This window comes from Mugil cephalus, chromosome 14 (genome assembly GCF_022458985.1).
Source record: "Mugil cephalus isolate CIBA_MC_2020 chromosome 14, CIBA_Mcephalus_1.1, whole genome shotgun sequence".
NCBI classification, from domain to species: domain Eukaryota; kingdom Metazoa; phylum Chordata; class Actinopteri; order Mugiliformes; family Mugilidae; genus Mugil; species Mugil cephalus.
In genome coordinates, this window is record NC_061783.1 from 7,895,013 (window position 1) to 7,918,386 (window position 23,374).

A 23,374-nucleotide genomic window follows, 5' to 3' on the forward strand; every position below is an offset into this window, starting at 1 on the left:
ATGCATTTTCCCTGTGGCTATGGCGTTCCCCCCACAGCAAAGATTTGAAGTAGAAATTATACTTTACCGTACCACATAATTGCACACAAACAGTCACACACACATGCGTACACGTAAGCAGTGGTTAATCCCATGATTTATAATTCTAATTAGTTGGGAGGTTTGCTAGAATTACCTCACCTTATTTGCTCACCTTTTTAATTGAATGTGCCACCATTAACCTATAGCTGTGTAACCACAACCAAAACAGTACTGAAGTCTCGGCACCTAGCGGCCATTTGACCAGACTCATGATAAATATAATTTAACATCTCAATTAACAGGCAACTCACAGCAAAACACAGACAAGAAACACAAATTAGAGCACCAACAAAAGTTAAGTTAGAACATTAGGACACAGTACGAAAGTTTTATACATAGGCCGTCTCAAGGTGCAGTGCAGAGCATGCACAGAAACGCTAAAGCGCAGACCTGCAATATTGATGTCCTGAATGAGATGTGGAAGGACTTTCAAGATTCAAGACAGCACCCTGGCAGTCTGGTTGGCAGGAGACTGAAGAGGGGATGTAAGGGGTGGGAAGGGTCACCGGCAGTGCTGATGGTTCTGTGGGAAATGTCTGCAGAGGGGCACCGGTGATCTTGCTAGCTGCGTTCACTGCAGCCTCCGTACCACACAGCGATGCAGCCAATGAGGATGCTCTCAGTGATGCCCCGGTAGAATGAGCACATGATGGGAGGGGTGGGACTTGTGCTTTTCGCAGTTTGTGGAGAAAGTAGAGGCATTTTTGAGCCCTCTGGCCCAGTGATGTTATGCTGTTAGTCCTGGAAAGGTTTTCTGAGATGTGCACCCCCAGGAACTTGGTACTGCTAACCCTCTCCACAGCAGCACCTTCGATGGTCAGCGGGGTGACCTCTCCTCAAGTCAACAACAGTCTCTTTGGTTTTCTCCACGTTGAGGAGGACGTTTATGCCATGTACAGCTAAGCAAGCCTGACAAGTCTGAGGGCGGGCATCAACTGATACTGAGCATAACTACCTTCAGCTCAGTTACAGACACCAGGTTTCACTCATACAACTCCACTTTTTAATCGGTAATTAAATGCTACAGCAGAAGCGGAAAAGATGTAAGCTTTCAATATCCTCCTGTGTCAGAGTCTGACCTGAAACTCATTAAAAATTCACCTACCACCTAGTACAGCTCAAGGTCTTGTCGAAAACAAGAAGCATAATGATTCCAATGGTCCACAAAGGGAAAAGCTCTGGGGTTTGAGGTTTGCAGATTCAGTGATGAATTATATAAAGAGGGAGTTGTAATCTTTCCCACAAATGAGATTTCTGTGTGAAATTCTTGAATACTGCTATTTACTGTTAAACTATCAGCATTCATTCGTTTAAGTAATTTGTAAACTGTTATCATTGTTAGTGGTATTGGAATAATAGTGAAAATTTTACCCTTCAGTTTTGCATATTGCTTCCTTGTGTGAGCAGTGTGGTAATGGTCAAATGGCCTTGTGTTTAAAGAGCGCGTGACTTGGAGCTCAGGATTCTTCCATGTGTGCGAGGTGGAAACACTGACCCTCTGCTTTATGGACAACTTGCTTTATCTACTGAGCTACATGGCTAAGCCTAAGGGCTTTATTTAAGAAACATCAATATAAAGCAGCATTAGAAATGTGCTCTGTAAATAAAAGTACTTCTAATGCGTTGATGTGTATTTGTAGAGAAGTGGCCATGGTTTAAGTGGAATAATACTCCCTTTAGTGATTTGCCGAATAGTAAACAGCAGACATATCTACAGTAAGCTTTGAGCATTCTACCTATGCATAATTACAAACACGTGTCTTTAAGATTAATACATGCAAACCTACACACACTGAATACTGCTTTGAATTCCATTAGTGATAAAAACTGGAAAAAGAAAACAGTGTTGTCTCCACAACTGGTATGTCTGAAAAGATGTCAGACACTGCTCTGTCAGTGCTTCATCTGTCTCACCTCCTGGTCAAAGTCGTTTCATAAAGTTTTTGTCTCTTCTCTACTTCTTGGCCAGAGGAAAGGCAGGCGGCTGACTGTCAGAAAATGTACAGACTCAAAGGACAGACAGTCCTAGTGCTACAGATGTACTTTTAATACCAAAAAGACAGCGGTAATTGCATTGGTCAGTCTTTTCACCACGTCTTCTTTGCCCTTGTCCTCTTGCATCTTTTGTTTGAGCTCAGTGTTCATTATTCCATTCAGCTTTACTCAAGCATCAGACACGTATGTGTTACCTGAGTAGAGACACACAGAGAAGTGGTTATTCAAAGGTTTAAGTATGTATTTAAAATACATTTTTAACCACTTCTGCAACCCACATTCCTTTTAAACCTTATGCCAGTCAGGACTAACATTTCTCTTTTTTAACTTACATTATTTGGTGCTTTTATATTATTTTCCACTTCATATTTCTCTTGCTGTCCCCACATTATTGCACTCCCTGTGATCCTTAATGGAAAGACAAGAACATTTGAGAAAATAGAGTTATGCAAAAATAATGGAGTTCATTTCTTAGATTTTCTTCCACAGAAACTTGGACGCCTTCCCAAGTTACTACTTGTTGTACCCTTACTAAAACATTTAGTGTCAGCCTCTTTTTAAACCTTCTTGAATCTTTGGCATCTGATTTTTAGAACAACAGACTTTACACTCAAATCTTTAAATACGGATATTCTAATGTTTACATCAAATGCAGGGATGAGTATATTGTTTTATTTGGAATAGACAAAATACATAATGCATGTCAAATTAATTAAGGCTAACATCTGTAACAGATTTGTCAGATGCTTTGTTTTTTAATGTTGTCCTTCTCTCATTATTCACCAAGTGTTAGTTATTAAAATCCATGTTTTCCTTCTTTTGTTACCTCTGCTGGCACCTGTGGGCCATATTTTAAATCCACTGCTGACTTGGCTCACACTCAGACCCTGGCCAGTGAGCAGGTGTCACGTTGATGGGGCCCCTCCGACCTTTGACCCATTCCAGTCAGTCAGAGCTCTACTGGTTGGCCAAGTTTATTTGACCCCTTCTGACACTTTACCTTCCTCAGTTTTGGCCCCCACTGACACGATTTAACAGAGCACCAGCTGGATTGTGCCCCAGAATAACATGGATCTGATGACGTTAAGCATGTCAAAGTGTATCTGAGTGGATGTACAAGCCACTACTGCAGCACAAATGTCTGGCGTGCCATATGTCACAGTAGAAAACGTTAGGTCAATATTAAATTTAATGGAATATCGTCAGACGAGACAAAAATAATAGTTAGGACTGTCTGGACTGTCAATACTCTCTTAACGATTTTCTCTCTCTGTCGTTACTCATTAGTGTCTCAGATGGGAGTGGCGCAGGGACACAACATGTGTCCAGATCCTGGGATTCCGGATCGAGGAAAAAGAAAAGGATCTGACTTCAGGTGAAATTAAGTGAAGACTGATCATTATGAGGAGCAACTAATTAAATAGTAAACACAACAGAGGCAAACAGTTCTGAACAAGAATAATGGGGCTGATTGACACAATAACACTGAAGAGATTGTTGAAAATATATTCTGGTGACAAATGAACTCATCTGGTGCTAAAACACAAGACACTTTATCTAGAGATGAAAAAACAATCCTCGCCAAACCAGAGGAAGCCGCGCACACAAAGGAATGTGATTTTTGTCACTTGATTTATTCATAACAATCTGAAAATACAGTGAGGAATGGTAGTGCAGTGTATAAATAATGTAAGACGTGCATGGATGAGTGAGAATGTGGGAAAAGGGGAAAGAGAGAGAGACAGAGAGACTCTCAGGAAAGCTGGGTTTTAAAATGTTAACCACTGCCACCTCTAAGGTGCAGCCACACCTAAGGACCAGCCTGAACCCAGAGGGTAGGCCGTCACAACATTTAATTAGATTTAAAAAATAAAAATCCAATTTCCTTTTCATTTTCACATACTTATGCATTTTCAGACGTGCTATGACCATATTACAATGAAAAAGGAAAAGCTGTTGGACATCATTTAACTTTTACATTTGTATCTAGCTGTACAATGCAACACAATGGTGGGATTACTGCTTTTATTTTTGCGCTTATTTTTAAAAAATCCTTTGAAAATTAATTGTCAAATCAAATTTCATTGTCATTTCAAATTGCTATAAATTCCATTTTAATTTCATCAGTTATTTAATTTTAATGGACAATCAAGTCACATTGTTTATACTGAATAATAATTTTGAATCTGAATATGGTCCAGTGTACACTGGCGTACTGCACTGAAAATGAAATGTTAAATAGCTTTTCTGCTTTTTTTTATAATTTGGTCATAGACATAGAAGCTATTGTGAATTCTACTTGGTGGTCTTGTCAAATCAGGGACTGGATCTTGAAATGTGCAAGCACATAGTGTTTTGCCCAATGTCATGGCCTGTGAACCCGCTGCAACCAAACCAAATACACAAACCTACACAATAAAACATATATCTTTCTATTTGAGCCACTGCACACTAATAGTCTTCCTCTGCGAGATAGTGATATTACCGGTACCAGGGTTGTGGAGTTTTATTTTTGTCACACATATTGTCTTTGCCGGTGGTCAACTGTAACACAGACAAATGGGTAACATCTGTCTCCAGCAACACAGACAGGAAAGCAATGAAAAATATGTGTTTTTTTTTCCCCCAGTAAATACTTTTTTAACTTGTCCTCTCACTTTATCTGCAACCTCACTATGAAATTTCAGAAGAAAAGGTTTGTGGTGTTGACATGTTTTCCTTGTGCAACGTGATTGCAGGCGAGGAGCTACAGTGCATTTCTCCTGCGACGAGGGTTATGAACTGCAGGGCTCAAAGAGCATCAGTTGCCTCAGGGTGACGGACAGCTACGTTGGCTGGAGTGACGATCGGCCAATCTGCAGAGGTAAGGACTGACATTTCTTGTCCATCTGGGCACATAATGGAAGCAGAGCCAATGTGACCTCTATTGAATTCCTCAGGTGACTCAGGTGCTCAACTCACATTTGGTTGAGAGTCTGTTATGCTCAGTCCATTTTCCTCTATCTTTCCATTCAGTATTAGTGGTTTTTGCCATGACTGGCCTGACTTTGACCCTTGCCCAGCATTCTTGTGCTTCCTGTTGTTTAGTCACGCTGGCAGGGTGCTGCCCATCAATCATATGTTCTTCACTTGTGACCACTTGGTGACAGACAGGGGAAGGGGTCCGGCTCCTTATAAAAGTTTCACTGGTGCTGATGCGGTCCTCAGTTTTTAGTTTCACAAGTAAGCCTCACTGAACTGCATTAATCAAAGTAAATTAGATTTTCCTCTGTTTTTGGTATCATGACTGGTTTAAATGATGATATCTATTTACTCAGGCCACTTTCTAACTTGCTGGAACTTTTTAAGTGTACAGAACACTGATCCTTATTTTACTATTTCAGTTTAGGTCCTTAATATTTTATATAACATGTATAACAAAATGTTTTCAGGCATTTTTTCCTGATGGTGATTCTTACATACCAATCTGAAAGCAAACTCTGAACTGAAGTGTCTTGCTTAATGTAACGCCGTTCCGGCTTTAAAAGATTTTTGCCTTAGCTCATTCTCAAAATAATGAATACCACATTAAAATGCCAAGTCGCACTGTTAATTTGAGTATGTTTATGTCAGTAATAAAGATCAGTCTCTAAAATCAAGCCCTTTTACTACATACTGCCCCAGCGGTTCATAAGTAATTGGATGCTTGGCTTCTAAATGGGCAGCTGTGTCACTTGATCATTAGTGCATGCATGTGTTGCTTAGAGAGAGGACTGAGAGTTGGGAGCTGCCATTACAATTTAGCTGTCCGTCAGGAAAATAGATAAAGATCTGACTGTACAAGTGGAGGACATCATGACGCTGGGACAGCATGTCAGATAGGTATCAAAGACAGTTGGTTTGCCAAAAGACAGACACAACTGTTGGGTGCATTCAGAGAACGCAAGTGCACATGAGAAAACTAGAAAATGGCAAACACACAAAATAAACTGGTAGACCAGGAACATAAGTTTTATTGATGAAGAGAAAAACAAGAAAGAAACATATCGGGGAAATGTTTCCATGTCAACAATCTATAGAAGACTTGACATGATCACAATTCAGAGGTGAAATAATTGTACATTAGGAAGCTTTTAAACTCAGAAAGGCCAGGTTGCAGTTCCTGTTCTGGAAGTTCTGGAAGTTCTGCTCACTAGAGTGCACAGTAGCCACAGTAAAATTCTATTTTCACATTAACTAAGATGGCAGATGCTATCTTAATATTTTTGCAATTTATTATAATTAAAGAATGAAAATTTGGTTCATAAAAATCACAATGGTCATCATTCCAGAGCTAGAACGAGAGCTAACTCAGTTACAGGTAGGTAGGTAGGTAAGAGCCCTTGTTAGTTGCAGATGGGCAACACATAGAGATGTTCCTATTTAAACCCAAACTGCCCACCAGTCTTTCAGAACTAATGAAGCTACTTAATGATGACACCTTGGTGACTTAGAGAAGTCCATCATGTCCAGCTGCCCTTGTTTCAGCTTGTCTTTTGGATATACCATGAGCTAGATGCGTGAGGATACCTTCACAGACACTGATAATTAAATAATGTTCTATCTGTGGCTAAAAGCACAATTAAGCGAACACACACTCCTTTGCAAATAGATTGGCAATCATCAGTTCAAGGACTGACAGTTGTCGGTCGGGCCATTTCAAATGAGTGTCCAATCCTAGCTTGGACAGTGGCGGGGGAACTGGCATACTGACATTTATTGATAATGTGACTGCTGAAAGAATCAGCAAGATGAATGCAGGAGCATACTGAAGCATTCTGTGTACTTAGATTCTGCCAAATGTGTCAAGCTCTTAGAAAGATTATTTTGGGCGTAAGCCAGAGTATCACATCTATTTGGTTTTGCGTAAAGACACATTTGGATTCACTCGACATCCACAATGTCAGTGAATTGCCCTTTTAAGAATATACCCGTTCCATCATCCTCATTTAACCTTTGGTGCTCTGCCTTTGTTCTTCTTCTCCGTGTTTAAATAAAGATTAAACATCATCTAGGATAATTGAAGATCTGTGTCCTAAATTAGCATTAGTCATCATTACACTGAACAGCACTATCATTAGCACAGGAGAAAAACTTCATCTTCGCCTGCAAATTTATTCTCTTGATATAAAATTCATGGTTCTTTTTTCATTCTTTCCCTTTTCCCCTGGTTACACCAAGCTGTAGAAATATTTCTTCTTTGTGGATTTGATTGCTGGTTAGCCTGCTGCACTTTCACGCCTGTTGTCAAACCCAGAGGTATCAAACATAATGATGATTCTAATGTTTAGAAAAAAGTAGAAGAGGATATGATACCTTTAACGACTTCCTTGACTGCTGGATCGTGTTCGTTGGGGTCACCCTCCCTGTCAGTACAACTCTTAATAATTACTTTATTCTCCCCTTAACTTGCCCAAAGTTCTTTTTACATTTTAATAGGGGTGATTTGGTGGGAGAGGGGTGGAGCATGGAGCTACAGAGTGGGGCTCGAACACCCGAAGGAGCTCTGTTAGATGTAACTCATTAAAATCAGGGTGGCTAGTTCGGACACTTTCAAAATATTTTAGGTTCGCCTTCCCATACGTACACACATACACACTCTGTTTTCTTAATGTTTTAATTTGAAGGGGTGTTTAACAGTTCTGCCATGCAGACGGCCTCGGGCCTTGATAAGAAAAGTCACCTTGTACTTTCCAGCTTGGTTTTCTAACTGCTCACCTACTTTTTTCAATGAGAAGATCTGCATGTTCTACATGATTAGTTACTAGTTGTGTGTATTTGGCCCATTTAAAACAAATCATAGATGATCTTTTAGTTGTTTTTGTGTAAGGGCTTGATAATATTTACAAAAATCTCCAGCATATTTTAGACCTGTTGATTGATGGGTTTGATTGACTCTTATATTGACCTGTTTTTCAGGCTGTCACATTAAATCAGCAATTCAGAGAGAGCACTTTTGGGTGGCTTTTTACTTTATAATTTGGTGTTTATTTAAAAAAAAACAACAAAAAAATCATCATTACCAAGCACTTGCCAGACTGCTTCATCTCTCCAAAGAGTGATGCTTGTGCAGTCTCTGTGTAAGAGGAGTAGCATTCAGCTTGGTATCAAAAGTAGGTCATCCCAGCAGTACTCAGAGCTCAAGTGTAGTTACACATGTAAAACGCAAGGAAATAAGCTTAAAATGTGAAAAATGCTCAAATTCAATGCAAAATTTTCACTTGACTCATGCAACTTTGGCCATTATGTTCAAATGTGTGTACTGATTGAAACGAGAACTCGTGTTATGTCTTATGTGTTGAAATGAAGAATGGGAAAATCTGGATGAAACACCACCTGTGCTGATGAGCCGCTGCAGTTTTTCATAAACCCAGAGGGAACCGCACGTTAAAGCAAAGCTATTTGACTTGTCAGACAGTTGAATTTGGCAGATCCTCCTCATTAGGATGCACTTTGGGATGCTGTCTGTGATTCCTGGAAACGATTGAGTTGAAAGTTTTGAATCCCCACTGAGGTATATTTTGAACAGGAAACAAGTAAAATATCAAATGTGCTCCGGGAGTGTGTCACAAGCAAGAATAACAAGACATCTGAATAGTTAAAGGCTGAACTGAGATGTAGTCACAACCAGTAGCATGAGAGAAATTGATGCATACTGCATCTTGTTATTTCTAAATGATTAAGTGTGTGCTCAAACTTTCCTTCACAATATATCCCGAAAAAACTGAAACAAACCTGAAACAAAGGCAGTAGGACTTGTTGGGTTTTCCCAAAGGAAAATGGAAACTCAATTTGACATCTAGTTACAACGTATTCTTAACATCTGTCTCCAAACAATAAGTTTCCCCCTAGTTCACACCTTAAGTTTGGAGACTCGGGCCATTGGTGGGTCATTAAATGACCATTCACAGAGGAAAGTTAACTATCAAAACTAATCCCTCCAATCACAGTTGAGTATCTGGTACTTACAGACGCCAGTCATGTGAGTTTCAGGTCCCACAGATGTTCCAAATACAAACAAGTCCATTTACCTTTGATTCAACTTTTCTTTTGCATATATCATAGCCTGGATGAGTGAAAACCCTCCCAAACATCCCTAACCAAATATTTCTCCTCCTTTTATGTCTTGTCTTGCAGCACCAATGTGCGGAGGTCAGTTGAGGGGACCCAGCGGTGTCATCACGTCTCCAAACTACCCAGTCCAGTACGACAACAATGCTAATTGCACGTGGGTCATCACGGCAACAGACCTGTCTAAGGTAAAAGTCATTAAACAACGGAGCGGAGTGTTGAAACGTTGCTCTTATCATCAACAGTTTCCAGCAGCGTGTTAAGTGGTGTCTTTAGCTAACAGTAAACTGAGAAGCAGGTGATTGACGTGTTTGTACCTGTTAGGGACTCCTGAGGAATCGATTCCCTGACACACATGACTCATTTCATGCTTTTGATAATTGCTACAGGACACTTTGGGGGCTGTCGAGCACACCATGTGACAGGAGCTTGCTCGTTGAAAAATGTGAGCGATAAGGAAAATGAAAGGGGGGAGAGAGATACACTGGACCCGAGCCAACAAATGACAGAGCGAGTTGTTAGAAACACCTGTGGTGAAGAAGAGAGTGAAATGGACAGCAGACTAATGGAGAGGTTCTGAGTGCATGCTTGGAGGATATCATGAAAGTGTCATAGCCATTCTGTTCAGACCATTGACTTTGGAGTTGCGTTCAAGGCCACCCAGCTGCTTTCCTGCCAAATATCCTTCCCTGAACTCAAACAAGATGGTTTTACAAATCGGTTTGCGCTGTGCCGGGTGAAATAGGGGCTACCCACCCAAGTCCACCCTTTGCCTGCTTGTGCACAAACTCAAAGACACACCCTTGGTTATACCCAGCGGGCAGCTTGCTGAAACAGACACGGCAACGTTAGGCTGTCTCTGGTCCAGATGAAGATGGAGCGAGGCTGTTCTTTCTTTTTAGAGATGTAATGGGCTTCTATTCCTGCCCGTCTGCATAGTCCCAGCCAGAGGAGATGTTAGGTCAGGCAGGAGGCTGAGGCAAAACTGGAAAGGGTAAATGGAGGTGACTGGAACAAGCTCCTAATGACCTAAATGCAACCTCATGACATCATTGCCATTGTGTTTTTTTGTCAAGGGCTGCTACATCACAATGTCCCAGATACACTGAATGGAACTGTTTTTAGATGGCAGTCTTTCAAGTGTTTATCCGTCAGCGTCAGGGACTCTGGGGTCTCTGTTCCAGAACAAGCAAAATGTCAGACTTTCCATCAGAGAATATAAAGTATATCGTACTGGGGAAAAAGGTTTAGTCACTTATTTATTCATCTGAGTGCCCTCAAAGTCATTCTGCAGCTTCGCAATGACCCCAAACAAAACTATGCACCGGCTCTTGTAGAGGTCTGTTCTCTACATCTTCATCTAGTCGGTCTGGGATTTCATGGGAAAAAAAAAAAAAACACAGAAGCAACAACGACAGCCTGAACAGAAGAAACAACGGTGGCTCTAACATGCATTGAACAAACTGTCAAATAGACTAAAATAATTGCACACAGTTGGTACACCAACACCAAATATTTACTTGAGAGTAGCATTTCTCTGTTCACACTTTAATGATGTTAAATAAAGGAGCTTTGCTTTGATATTCGTGCTTTAAATGTATACAAACTACTGGCCATTGTCGTGGTAAAAATACCCACATGGATGGTCAGAACTGTGGAAGTCTGCCTGGATGCTAATCTTCATTTTACCGTTCCCTGTTGTTCACTGTTTTCTATATTTAAGCAACAGCGACAGTCTTGTACTGTGCAATACAGGCAACAGAACAGCTGAGAGGTTCCCTACAACCCACAGAAAATCTAACAAACACTGCTCTCCATGTATAGTCTTTACACATGGAGGGCACATTGACATGTAAATGGTGGTAAATGTGCCTAAGAAATGACCATGGCGTTAAAGCTGCATAGGTATTACTGCTACACTTGATCACCAACTGGCATGAGTGTAGCCTTTTGGAAATGTGGACCCGTGAGAGACTATATATATATAAAAAAATAATCCAGCCCACAATAAAAAAAAAAATAAAAAGACTTTTGGAAAGGTATGTGAGCCCTCAGGTTTGATGATATAATCATGTTATCTTTATAGCACAAATTGATTTATCTGTTCAGTGAAGAGGATTTCTCACAACTCCCTCACAATATGGTTGTTGTTAGTTTCTCTCTGTCCCCTCTGTACCTCACCTGTTGGCTGGCAGATGGGAGATGAGTTTGTGGTATGAAACTCTATTTATCGAGCGATCTGACCTGTTTTGCCTACACACCATCAATCTTTTCTCCCCACCTTGGCAATTTTCATTAGGCCCTGGGTTTAACATAGGACAGAATGCAATTTGCATTTATATAAGCTTTTTCATTAGGCCTTGCTCTCTCAGCCCTCTGAAAACATTAAGAATTTGGCGGAAATCAGTGGCAGCCAATTTAAAGTAGGAGACAAAGGCAGGCCCCTTTGCTTTTTATTTATTTTTATTTTTGTCTCACGAATTGCTATTTTTGTATCAATAATTCCATCTTAATTAAGCCTTATTTGTTTGTTCGTCTATATTGGAGTTGACCCTCTCGTCCCTCAGCCAGGACGCACTGATAGTTTTTCTCACCTTGTTCCACTTTCTCCGCAGCAAAGAAATGAGATGAAGCAACACGGCCCGCGTTATTCCCCACTTATGAAATCTATTACATAAATCTTTTTTAAACTTTGGTGTCACCTTTCTAATGTTTATGTTCACCTTGCGGACAGCCCCTGTAATGTGTCTCCTGGTGCGCTTTAATCCTCTGTACGGCTAAATAGGCCACGAAGGCGTCTGCGACCTGCTGATTTGATGAGCAAAGAGAAGGGACCATGCAGACTGCTAGACAGGCAATCAGATATTTGATTAGTGGAAGAGAGTTCATAATCAACAGCCTCAAAGTCAGACGTATCAAAATACACACACACAGTTGCGTATACATTGTGTGACTATACCAGGCTGTTAATTTGCTTAAACAGAACACAGGAGTTGTGATTGGAATGAGATCAGATAAAGATTCATGACACAGCTGGTGTGAAGTAAGTGTGCCAGGCGAACATTTAGAAAAGACTGATGGGATATAGATTGATGGACAGACGACTGGAAAGTCACAGACGGGAAGAGGTCTCCACCCTGGAACTGGCTTCAGGAGCATTCAAGCATCTGTTGTTTATGGTTGTCTTGGCCGTGTCCCCGCTGTTGTTTAGGTAATCAAGCTGACATTTGAAGATTTTGACCTGGAGCGAGGCTACGACACCCTGACGGTGGGGGACGGCGAGGTGGTGGGAGACCAGAAGACCATCTTCCACGTGTGAGTGTCTCCTTTGACCTCCTTTAATCTCCCCTATGTTCTATAACTTCTTTTGGCTAGCGGCCCTTTTCATTTTTTTAGCCAGTAGTGTTGCATGTAATCATATTCAGTATTTTGCTTTCTCTTTCTTCTTCATCTTTCTCAGCTCTCGCCTTCCTTTTTCTCCTCCACCCCCTGCACCCAGCAGCACCCCTCTCCCTTCCCCTTCCCCTCCAGCCCTTTTTACTCTGTTGTACAGTTTCTCTTTCATTTCATCACCACCTGATACAGTGGTGCATGAAAAATAGATGTCACACCACATTGTCAATCAGCTCCCTTTTCAGCGTTACAATCAAGATCCCAGCCATGTGGCGCAGCATTGCAAACTGCATATTGATGCCCCCTAATGGAGTTTGCGCAAACAGATGCTCCATAACAATTCACAGGATGTTGTTATTAATTGTGCTGAAATTTACCACATTAATAAAGTTTTTATAGATCCATTTTTATGCAAGGCTGCCTTGCCTGGGTGGGAAACCGGGAGGAGGTTGGAGATAAATGAGGGAGACGTTTGTGGATGAGGGGATTACTGATGTGAGAAGATTCTCCTCATGTTAATATTTTTTTTTGTGTACTCTCACATAAGCTCCCAACACACAAACACCACGCACAACATAGGCACTGGAAATGACTTAATCTGTTCAATTAAGGTTTCCGTCTCCCCTTATGGACTTCTTTATGGTGTGTGAGAGAGCAGAGTAAGTAATTCAGCCCTTGCTTCCTTGCACACAAACAAACTAGAACAGTTTAGGACCGGAGAATATACTGCAGCTATCAGCACTGTTAAACTCAGGACTATATTTTTGGGAGTCAGCGGTGCAGGCAAGCGTGTGCAGTGGAATTATTTTTCGTTACTTAAAGGTCAGAGGCATGTAACCTCACTGCTGCACAGCGCCATAAATGTGGAGGTTAATAGGCAGGAAGTCACAACCAATCAAATCTTGTTTTTGTTTTTTTTTTTTTTCGTTTGAAAGAAGCTGTGCTTTAATAGTTTGATTACGGACAAAAAAACTATTTGGTATGAATATGCCACTTTCCACAGGGAATATAATGTCCTTGAGTGGAAATAACAAAACTGTCATGAGCCGATAAACTGCATTAAATAGGCCGTCAGCAGGGATAACATTTTAGACAGTAATTAGTTTACAGGTAAATTATTAACAGCCTAACCAGATTTGTCAGGCCTGGAGTTAGATGGCAGATGTTCATACCACATACCACAGAAGTGATAAAAAAGAGATATATGTCATGTTATTCAGCTTAATAAAATTATGTGGGTCAATCAGGTCAATTATAATCTGATAAATGAGTTCCCAAAATTTAGTTATTGTTATTAAAGTAAAATAACCAAACAAAGGGCAAGTCTCCCCTGAAGCCCCATAATCTGTGTCCTACCTCAGATACGATACACATTTTAACTTCCCTCCTACATGCACACACAAAAAGGCAGCAAATTAACAAAAGTTGTCAGAATGGACACAAATCATGAACCCAACCTATTTAGATGCTACTCTTACCCTCCGTTCTCCTTGTTCTGTCACTAAAATTAGAACCTTTAATCACTTACTCTGCAGCTATACACTCTCTAATTTGAGTTGGGTGGAATTGCTTCTCAAACAGGATTAAATTACTTCTGTGGCATTGACTGATCTTGCCTTCATTTTCCACTTTCTTGTCCCCAGCTGTTTTGAATTAAAGGGTTTGGACATAAAAAAAAGTTTCTATGGCTAGAGTTGCTTACAACAGATCTAAAGCACTTTCTTTGATTAGGAAAAGTCCGATAGTTTAATATATAACTCAAAGTGTAGTTTGGGTTTGTTATTTGCTGCTCAAAGGTGCATTTAATTTGATTTAAGGAAGTAGGAACGCGTATTTTGGCTATGAAAGTGACGACAAGCGCACTGTGCAGAAAATGTAATTACTTTTCTAAGAAATCTGTTGACATATCTTGTTTCACAGGCTCTCTGGCACCACTACTCCAGACCTCGTGGTGAGCACCAGTCACCAGATGTGGCTCAACTTCAAAACTGATGACACCAGTGGGTCCCAGGGCTTCAAGGTGTCCTATGAAGGTGAGACAGTTTCAAAGGAGTTGATGATGTCGGCCTGGTGGCTAGTCTTTGTATCTTATTCGACTTGTCTGAGGTACCCAGCTCAGCTGACGGTCAGTTAGCTTCAAAAGATGTAAGGTTATCTGTGTGTGTGTGTGTGTGTGTGTGTGTATATATATAGCTTATTTTTTATTATTGATGTGTATGTGAAATAAAAGATAAAAGGAACAGCAGCAGCCTACAACAAACAAAGAAACAAATGATACAAAAGAAAAAAAACTGTAAACTGGCAGACAGTTATTCCAAGAAGGTTTGGCAAACCCAACAATATTTTAGTTTCAATAACACAGGGATCACTCAGAGAAGCATGCTCAAACAAGCCACAGTAGTAGCTTGAGTTGAGTTGTTTTTTAAATTCAACTCTAACCACATTAAAATCAGCCCTATGGAAGCCCTAGAAAGGAGGGGGCTCAGTCAGGTCCCAAGTGAACTCTTTGTTTGTGAACGTGCTCTAAACTAATTTTGACCCACCTACCAAGTTTGAGCTAAATCGCTCTGTCGCCATCAGCTCACTTCAGTTCAGTCGCCTGAAGGCAACACGCCTTTGCAAAGTGTAAAGCAGTTTAGTTTATTCGAGTCATTTCCTCTAAGTGCATGCAGCATTCACTGTTAGTGTGGCTTTGCCGGGTATATCGTCCTGATAATTACCATGGTTATGAGCAAATGCCAACTCTACTCCATGTTAAATTGTGCTCCAATGTTTTTCTCACAGAGATACGTACTAGTCCAGAACACTGGAACGCTCTCCTGTAATTCATTTCTTGCTTGCTCATTGGACACTTACGCTGACCAACGCACTGAGAGAATGTTCTCATTTCTTTTTAATGACATGGATTTTTTTTTCCCCCAGTGAGGAAAGAAACTCGATCAAGAGTAAAACTAAATTCAATTTACCAACTCATCAACTGATTAAGACCTGAGCAAACACACTACAGGTGTGAAATCGTCCTGAGAAATCAAGAGCGACCAGTGAATGAAGCCACAAATTGAGATTCTGTTCCACCTTCCACAGACTAGATTTCAGTTGAAGAATTTGTATCATATTGGATGAATTGAACACTAAGGAATCACGCAACGGGAAAGACACTAGTTTTTGGTCAAAAACTGTCTAGAAGGAGCCGATTCATTTACAGCTGATCCATTTTCCCGACTGCATAGGTCTTCAGCAGGGAGTCTTTTTTTTATTTATAATTTTCCTTTGCAATTCTTTCCCCCCAAATTTAAATTTCTTTAAATGCACATTAACAAGAATTTAGCATATTTAAGTAAATTAGCGTTTAGCTATATTTAAAGCTAAAACTGTCAAGAAAATAATATAATATAATTTTTATATATATTAGAAAAGCACTAGTTTAATATAGAACACGTGTAATAGATAGGGGGTCCCTACTTAATCTCTCCATCAGTTTGGAGGTCTTTGGTCTGAAAGACGTTGAAGACCTCTGCCCTACTGCCTGGTCTGGATGTGTCTCTTTAATTATGTTTCTTTAGGTGCATGTGTGGGAGCCTTTAACAAAGCATTTTATGTCGGTATGTATCTGCATGCCTGTGTGAGTGACTGTATGAGTGGGTTTGTGTGTCTGGGTGTGAGTATGGTATTTTTGCCAGGGGTCCCGTTCTAAGTCTGCTGTTTGCTTCTCTGTGAGCCTTCTCTCTTGCCCGCAGATGCTTATTTTTCATCAGTAAAAATAACAGAGAAAGTGGAGCAGCATGCTGAACCAAAGTGTAATTAAAACAATGAGTTCTACTTAATGAAGGGGAAGAAACGCTTTGAACCACTTCACCTCCCAGATTGGAGCACCCAAAATCTAATTTGCATTCTCAATTACTTGTATTTTAAGCCTGATCATCAAGTGTAATTGCAAACACAGTCATTGCAGTGCACACACTCCCACTCCACCAATGCATTTTGAGCACGAGCGCTCTGCAGTGGCCCCAGTTTTTCTGAAAACGAAATGCTGGCCAACAAAATCAGCATTAATGCAAATGAGCAGCTCTAAGCCCAGGCGCTGTAGTACTTTACACTGACACTGAGGGTGTGTGAAACATCCATACTCAAATACATGTACCGGATAACCGACATTACGTATTAGTCCCTTTTTTTCCTCCTATAAAATCGGCTTAGGAGTCCTTTAGAAAACAATTCATAACGAGCGTGCATGTGTTACATTTAAGCGTCAGTTCGCAAATCAGCCCTGAAATGGCTACATATCGAAAAAGATATGTTTGTGCTGGTACAGTTATTGCATATTTGTCTATTCTTTATAGTGGGTCCACATGTTGCACAGCAATATTTTTTATTTACTAGTTGGATTGTGGGCTTGTAGATCCCACTGAGACATCGTATGCAAGACTGGGTTATACCAATAAACATGACTAATAAAGTCCCTTTGTCGAGCGAGGCCTCAGGATATTGCAGCGTGCTTGTTCACAATAATTTGAGTCTGAGTCCCATTACAGTGCTTGGATTATTCTTGAATGTCAACCAGAGGACAACAAATGTGCCTTTACATCTGTTTCCTTATTCATGAGAATCAACTGCTGTTTTATTCCCGTCCTCCTCTGTGTATATTTTGTATAACATATGGTTTTCTACACAGCATACATGCAGCCGCTCACATTCACAAACACGGGTATAACAAGAGACACGTGTTCCATTAAACATGCACACACGCTCATGTACACACACACTTCAAAGGACTAGTATTATTTATGGCATCTATTTTCCCTAAAGTTCTAATTGTGGGGACCCACGAGGCTCCGAGGCCTTATCTGAGAAGCCCTGCAGGGAGTTGGTGACAAACATGTGCTTAGATGGTCGTGTGTGGGAGTTCATTCATTTACATTAGTATGTACACATTTTTGCTCTCTTTTCTTAGAGCTGGTTTGTCCTTTCAAGTTTGGTTTAAGCAGAGTCTTGCGAATTCCCTTGGTTCATCCTCCCCTTGATTCTTCCCTTCAGGCTCACCTCAGAACTCGCTTTCAGCATCCCCCCCTTTTAAAGGTGACTTCCATCTAAGATCAATGAGTTGTCTCGTGAATGAGGCTGCCTCAGGACGGCCATACATCCACACAGCAGTGAGGTCTAAATATGTGTCCTAAATGATGATCATCATTAGGGCTGAGTATGGATTCATACCAGCCGTCACCCCTGGTGCGATTTAAAATCGTATTAGGCCCTGCCAGCATTTCCTGGATGGATGTGCTTATTCACTTGCAGTGTTCCCCCGATCGAGATGCCACAATAGTATGCCTCAGCATTCCCATCCGCGATCTTCAACCCCAGAAAAGTGGGAAGAGGAGTAAGCGAACGGAAGAGGGGATGCATAAATCTTCCAGTAATGAAATTGGCGTGTGTGGTTTTAAGGAAGAACGGTGGTCATGGAGGTGTATGAGCCGGAAAATGCACGCGTCAGCTTCCAACACCAGTCAGGATGTTTGGCAGACAGTAAAGGGAGGGGTACATTTGCAGTGTGGCAAACGGAAGAGAGGAAATACATTAAATATTGGTGAGATTGGAAGGATGAATAGATGGTACAGGGCACTTAATGGCTAACAAAATAAACTTAAAATATGAGACAGTAGAACAATTTCAGTATTATCAAAACCTGAGCCACCGACTCAATCTTATTAGATCATTAAGTTTTATCTAAGAACAAGACAATGCAATTATGTTGTAGTACAGACCTTCACCCAAACCAGGGGTTTCAGGTTCTCTGTGTGTACGTACATAATGTCTCTATGTCTCATTCGTATAAATCAATATCTCAGGAACCCTTCTCAGGAATTTCTGGCATAAACCTTCTTTGGGACTGAAGGATGAACTCATTCGTTTTTGTGATTGAACAGTCACAGTGACCTCACACATGTCCCATTGAGTTGAAAGAGTTTGAAAATAAGAACAATTAAATAGCTTTGAAAATAATAACCAGAAACTGTTGGACTGGGCTGGAGGAACAATTGGGAAACATGATGAACACTATGAATTTCAAACAGGAACTCAGTCAGTTTCTTCTGCAGTCCTAGTGCTCTTAACATTTGTTAACAAACAAACAAGGAAGTATTGCTGTATTGAGATATATTATCAATTTCATATATGCTGTACAGAAACTGGTTCCATTTGGTTCAAGCCATTTTTCCAAGCAAGACTAAATAATTCCTGGACATACCACTGTGCTAAATGCACAGAGATTAAATCAATATTGATTCCCTGCGCAGTAAGAACAGTTTTCCCATAATAACACTTTTGACATAATGCTTGATGTAGATAATGGGGAGTACATCCTGTTCTTCATGTAATGTGCCCTTTAGTGCTTCCCACAAGGATGAGGGTAAGGAATGTGCTTTTGTGTTGGTTCGCTGGAGAGTTTGTCACAGAACAACTTTGTTATGAATTTCTTTCAAGTCCACTTCTGGAGGCTACAGTCATAAAACAGTAAAAGAATATATGACTATCAGAGAATGTTTGACTATAACAGGATCAGACAAAAATCTACTTTTCATTATCTTGATGTTTGTTATTATTTAATATGAAATCCTTCGTCTTCACATCACATATCTGTCGTCTGTACAGACTCCCCAAAATTTGTTTCTTTGCTTGTCATAATGGTTATTATTATTATTGTCATCATGAGTCTTTTGCATACTGAATAATAATATAATAATAAATGTTTACTGCTTTACACAGAAATTGACCAAGGCAGTTGTGGAGATCCTGGAATCCCGGCTTACGGCAAACGTGAGGGGACGGGCTTTCGTCATGGGGACAGACTTTACTTTGAGTGTCTGCCTGCCTTTGAGCTAGTGGGCAAGAAGAACATTACCTGTCAGAAGAACAACCAGTGGTCGGCAAAGAAGCCCAGCTGTGTTTGTAAGTTCTTGGTTGTTGTTCAGATCGACATAGAACATGACACGACTCACATGGGTGCATAAATAGCTGTTTGTTTGTGCAGGTGAGTACAAGAAGGGCTGCACAATAAATGATCCGATTTTCCCTACAGTGCTTTGAAACAATAGGAGGGATTAATAGATAATTAACACCGCGAAGGACAAAGAGAAAGTGAGAGAGCTAGAGGTGGAGGGAAAGGAATAGAGAGCTGACCATGCAGATAATACCCACTGTTGTATTATTGATGAGACAATAAGGTTGACAAAAAACTGCAGTGTCTAGATAAACATCCCTGAATCGAATGACAGAGAGCTTGCTGGCACAAAATATACCTGGAAACAGTGTTTATTTAGTCAGCATTTAGCAAACTGTTGTAGTCATGTAGACACAAAGCTTGTATTTATTGCTGGAGGTTGACAAGGTAAATACAAGGCTTTACTAAATGTACAGCTCAGTGTGTAATTGACTGTTTGCAGGTGCCACAGTTAATGCATTCATTTATATCACTTATATATCCCAGTCAACACCGTGAACACAGTGGAGATTAAGCATCTCCAGCATCACTGTTGTGTTTCAATATATGGAGGAAAGACTCACGATAGCTCAAAAGTGGTCATGTTGTCACATCAGCTGTAGATGTCACACCGAATGACAGCACTGTCAGCACCTAATTATTTTTCAAAGTCCAGAGAAATTACGCCTCAAAGTGAGGTGTTGTGCCCATTGTGTGTCCACCGCACACAAAGTTTTTGTTGGGAAATGTTGGGAACTGATCATGCCTCAGAAAAGATCTGCCCGGGCCAATCAGAACGTTAGGGCAGGCTTTACACGGTGATGGACTGAAGAGTTAACAGTGATGTAGTCACTCGTGACATCTGAGTCTCATATTCTGGTGTTGATCTTTTTTTTATTCCCTTTTTTTATTTCACATGACTTGTTTGAACACGTGATTGTATGAGTTTGTGTTTTTGAGCCACTGCAAAAGTTAGAGTACCTAAAAGAATACCTCAGCTGCCAAGTTGAGAATTTAATAGAGCTCCTTTTTATGTTTTCTATGAGGCCTTTGGAAGCCTAAGGTTACTGTCATTGTATATGTTCTCATGCTACAACAGCAACACATTCTAGTTTTAGTGTTCTTTGAAATATGATTTCCTCTCCGATCTGTTAGATGTGTGCAGTGAGGTGGACTTGAGGTGGATTTCCACAGATTCAATAAAATAAATCAAATCATCTTGTCGTAGTCAGCAAAAGTAAATGGGATTTCCCCCATGTTTTCAGTTCTACTAAACAACACTCATTTTTGTGTTTCTTTGTTGTATTTCTTCCTCTCCTATAGTTTCTTGTTTCTTCAACTTTACTACTCCGTCTGGGGTGCTACTGTCTCCCAACTACCCTCAGGAGTACGGGAACAATATGCACTGTGTGTGGCTCATCATCACCAACCCTGAGAGCAGGATCAATCTGGCCTTCAACGACCTCAGCATGGAGAAACAGTTTGACTTCCTCTCCATCAAGGATGGGGGAAAGGTTGTGCAGAATCATATGCAGTCTCTCTCACTTACTTTGAATAGTTCTTTGTGCAACTTCCTCTATTGACTTGTCCATCAGTCACTGTGCTTGTCAGTAGGAAAAGTAGTCTGTATAATTATGTGTATGAGCTAAACAACCTTCTTGTCTCCGTAATTGGACATACCATCCATTTGATCTGTCTACTTCACTGTAGGAGTTGTTTACTCTTGACTTTTTCTTGTTTTTAGCTCGGGATTCCTTTGGTGTCTTTTGACAACCTTTAATCTGTCTTCATCAGGCTGAATCTCCCATCTTGGGAACCTTCTCTGGTGATGTCCTGCCTCCTCCCATAACAACAAGTGCTCACGTAGCACGACTGGAGTTCCTGACTGACCACACCTACACAGACAGAGGCTTTAACATCACATTTACTAGTAAGTAAACTTGAAAGTCTTGACAACTTATCATGAAATCCCACCATGAATGGATGTTTTGTATTTTAGATGCCCTCTGCTTGTGTACAGTACACACACACACACACACACACACACATATATATACTGTACATTGTACATATGTGTGTGTGTGTGTTTGTGTGTGTGTGTGTGCGTGCGAGCACAAGTGATTGGCCTCATGAATCATCTGCCATATCAATGCGTCTGTCTCCCACACCCCACATAAACTGTTCCACACATTCCTCATTCATCACACGTTCACATAGAAAAATGACAAAAACCCCAGTCTTTATTGTCTAAATAAAAACTTGACATCTAAATAAAACCTAAACAAAGATGTAGCGTCCTTACCTGACAGACACATTGCAGCAGTGCTCATTATATTCTATTCTGGGTAGCTGCTGACTTCAGAGGATATTCCACATGGGGTTTTATACTCTGACGCAGTACACATTCACTGCATGCCGCTAAACCCATTTCATGGATATACTGTACTGTGCCGTGAGGGTTTGGCAGCAGGATTATTGCATTCATTGTAAATGCACTATTGTGTAATGAGTCTGATTTTTGCATTCTTCCACTTCCCAAAATAAATGTCTCAGTGCAAAGTGTCTTGCCCTGACCCTGAGCCACAAAGCTTTTTCACAGATAGTTGCGGTGCTGTTTGGAGCATCACTTTAATGCAGCAGTAAGAGGATATTTTTGCAGTTTCTATTTTTATATATTAATTTACTTGTGAGCAAGACAGTCAGTTCTTCCAGACCGACAAACAGCTCTTGGCTAACCAACCGAATATACTGGTGGTGGACAAAGAGCACATGAAGGTGGTGGTGATAGATGTGGAAAGAAGATCAGAAAGGAGTACCATGAAAGGAGTACCAAGGGTTGAAAGAGCAGCAGGAACGGATGTGGAAAGTTAAGGGCTAAAGGTTAAGGTTAGCTGTTACCTGTGTTCCCTGTGGTAGTAGGAGAACTCAGGGCACTGATCCCCAAAATGGGTGAGTGGTTCCAAAATATCCCAGGAACAACACCTGAGAGCCTCAATCCAGAAGAGTGCAGTCCAAGGGACAGCTAGAATACTGCACAGGACCCTCAAACTCCCTGGCCTCTGGTAGAGGATACTACTGTATATATTCTCAAATGCTGGATTTATTAATTGTATTCACTCAATACCAGTAATTGTTGGGTTTGTTGGGAGGAAATCAAGACATTTCACCACTTCTTCCTTTCTAAATGACTTGTGGGCAGCTGGGTTTGTATTATGAACAGTTGTGGGTCGTGCAAGTTTTACATTCTATGACCCTGATATATGAGAACCTTCACAAACCAAACTATGTAACACATTATGTGAAATTATGTGTTTTTTTTTTTCCTTTGCAAGTAAACATTACCACGATCAAACTAATAAAGAAAAATTAATCACTGTTTCATGACTGTTATAACCCTGTCACACAGCCATGACACTGCTTAAAAATGTGGGCAATGTGTTTTAAACACACACTTATTGACACATGTTGCCAAAGGTGCCACCAAAGAGAATGAAATTAACACTGGCTCTTGAACTTTTGCCCCAGATGAAACAGTATAGCTCAGCGTACCCATAATGCTTCTAGACCCTAGCTCATTTGCAGACAAGCCATGAACCACATGGTGGCTATTGCATTAATTAGCAAGTTGGATGAATAAATAAATAACCGATGCAGCATGGTGAATGAGTGTCAAGAGCAGTTAATTGAAGATGACGGTTAGTTCCTGAGAACAGTGTCATCTAACTGCAGGACAGTTTTCAGGATGTTGCAGGGCTGAGCGCACAACTTCCATCATTCATGTTAATTAAGGACAGGCCAAACTGTATTGAGGCAATTTCTGGCACGTTAATAAATAAGATATTT

General features: G+C 40.6%; 1 protein-coding gene across 1 annotated transcript in view; it reads left to right on the forward strand.

Moving 5' to 3' along the window:
- csmd2 (CUB and Sushi multiple domains 2) overlaps window positions 1-23,374 on the forward strand; it is a 236,551-nt gene that overhangs the window by 116,782 nt on the left and 96,395 nt on the right. Inside the window, exons 8-15 of the mRNA XM_047605624.1 lie at window positions 3,364-3,451; window positions 4,815-4,939; window positions 9,232-9,353; window positions 12,377-12,480; window positions 14,479-14,591; window positions 19,318-19,500; window positions 20,855-21,045; window positions 21,326-21,461. Of these exons, the coding sequence (XP_047461580.1) occupies window positions 3,364-3,451; window positions 4,815-4,939; window positions 9,232-9,353; window positions 12,377-12,480; window positions 14,479-14,591; window positions 19,318-19,500; window positions 20,855-21,045; window positions 21,326-21,461 (1,062 nt within the window). The remainder of the gene's footprint in view (window positions 1-3,363; window positions 3,452-4,814; window positions 4,940-9,231; window positions 9,354-12,376; window positions 12,481-14,478; window positions 14,592-19,317; window positions 19,501-20,854; window positions 21,046-21,325; window positions 21,462-23,374) is intronic.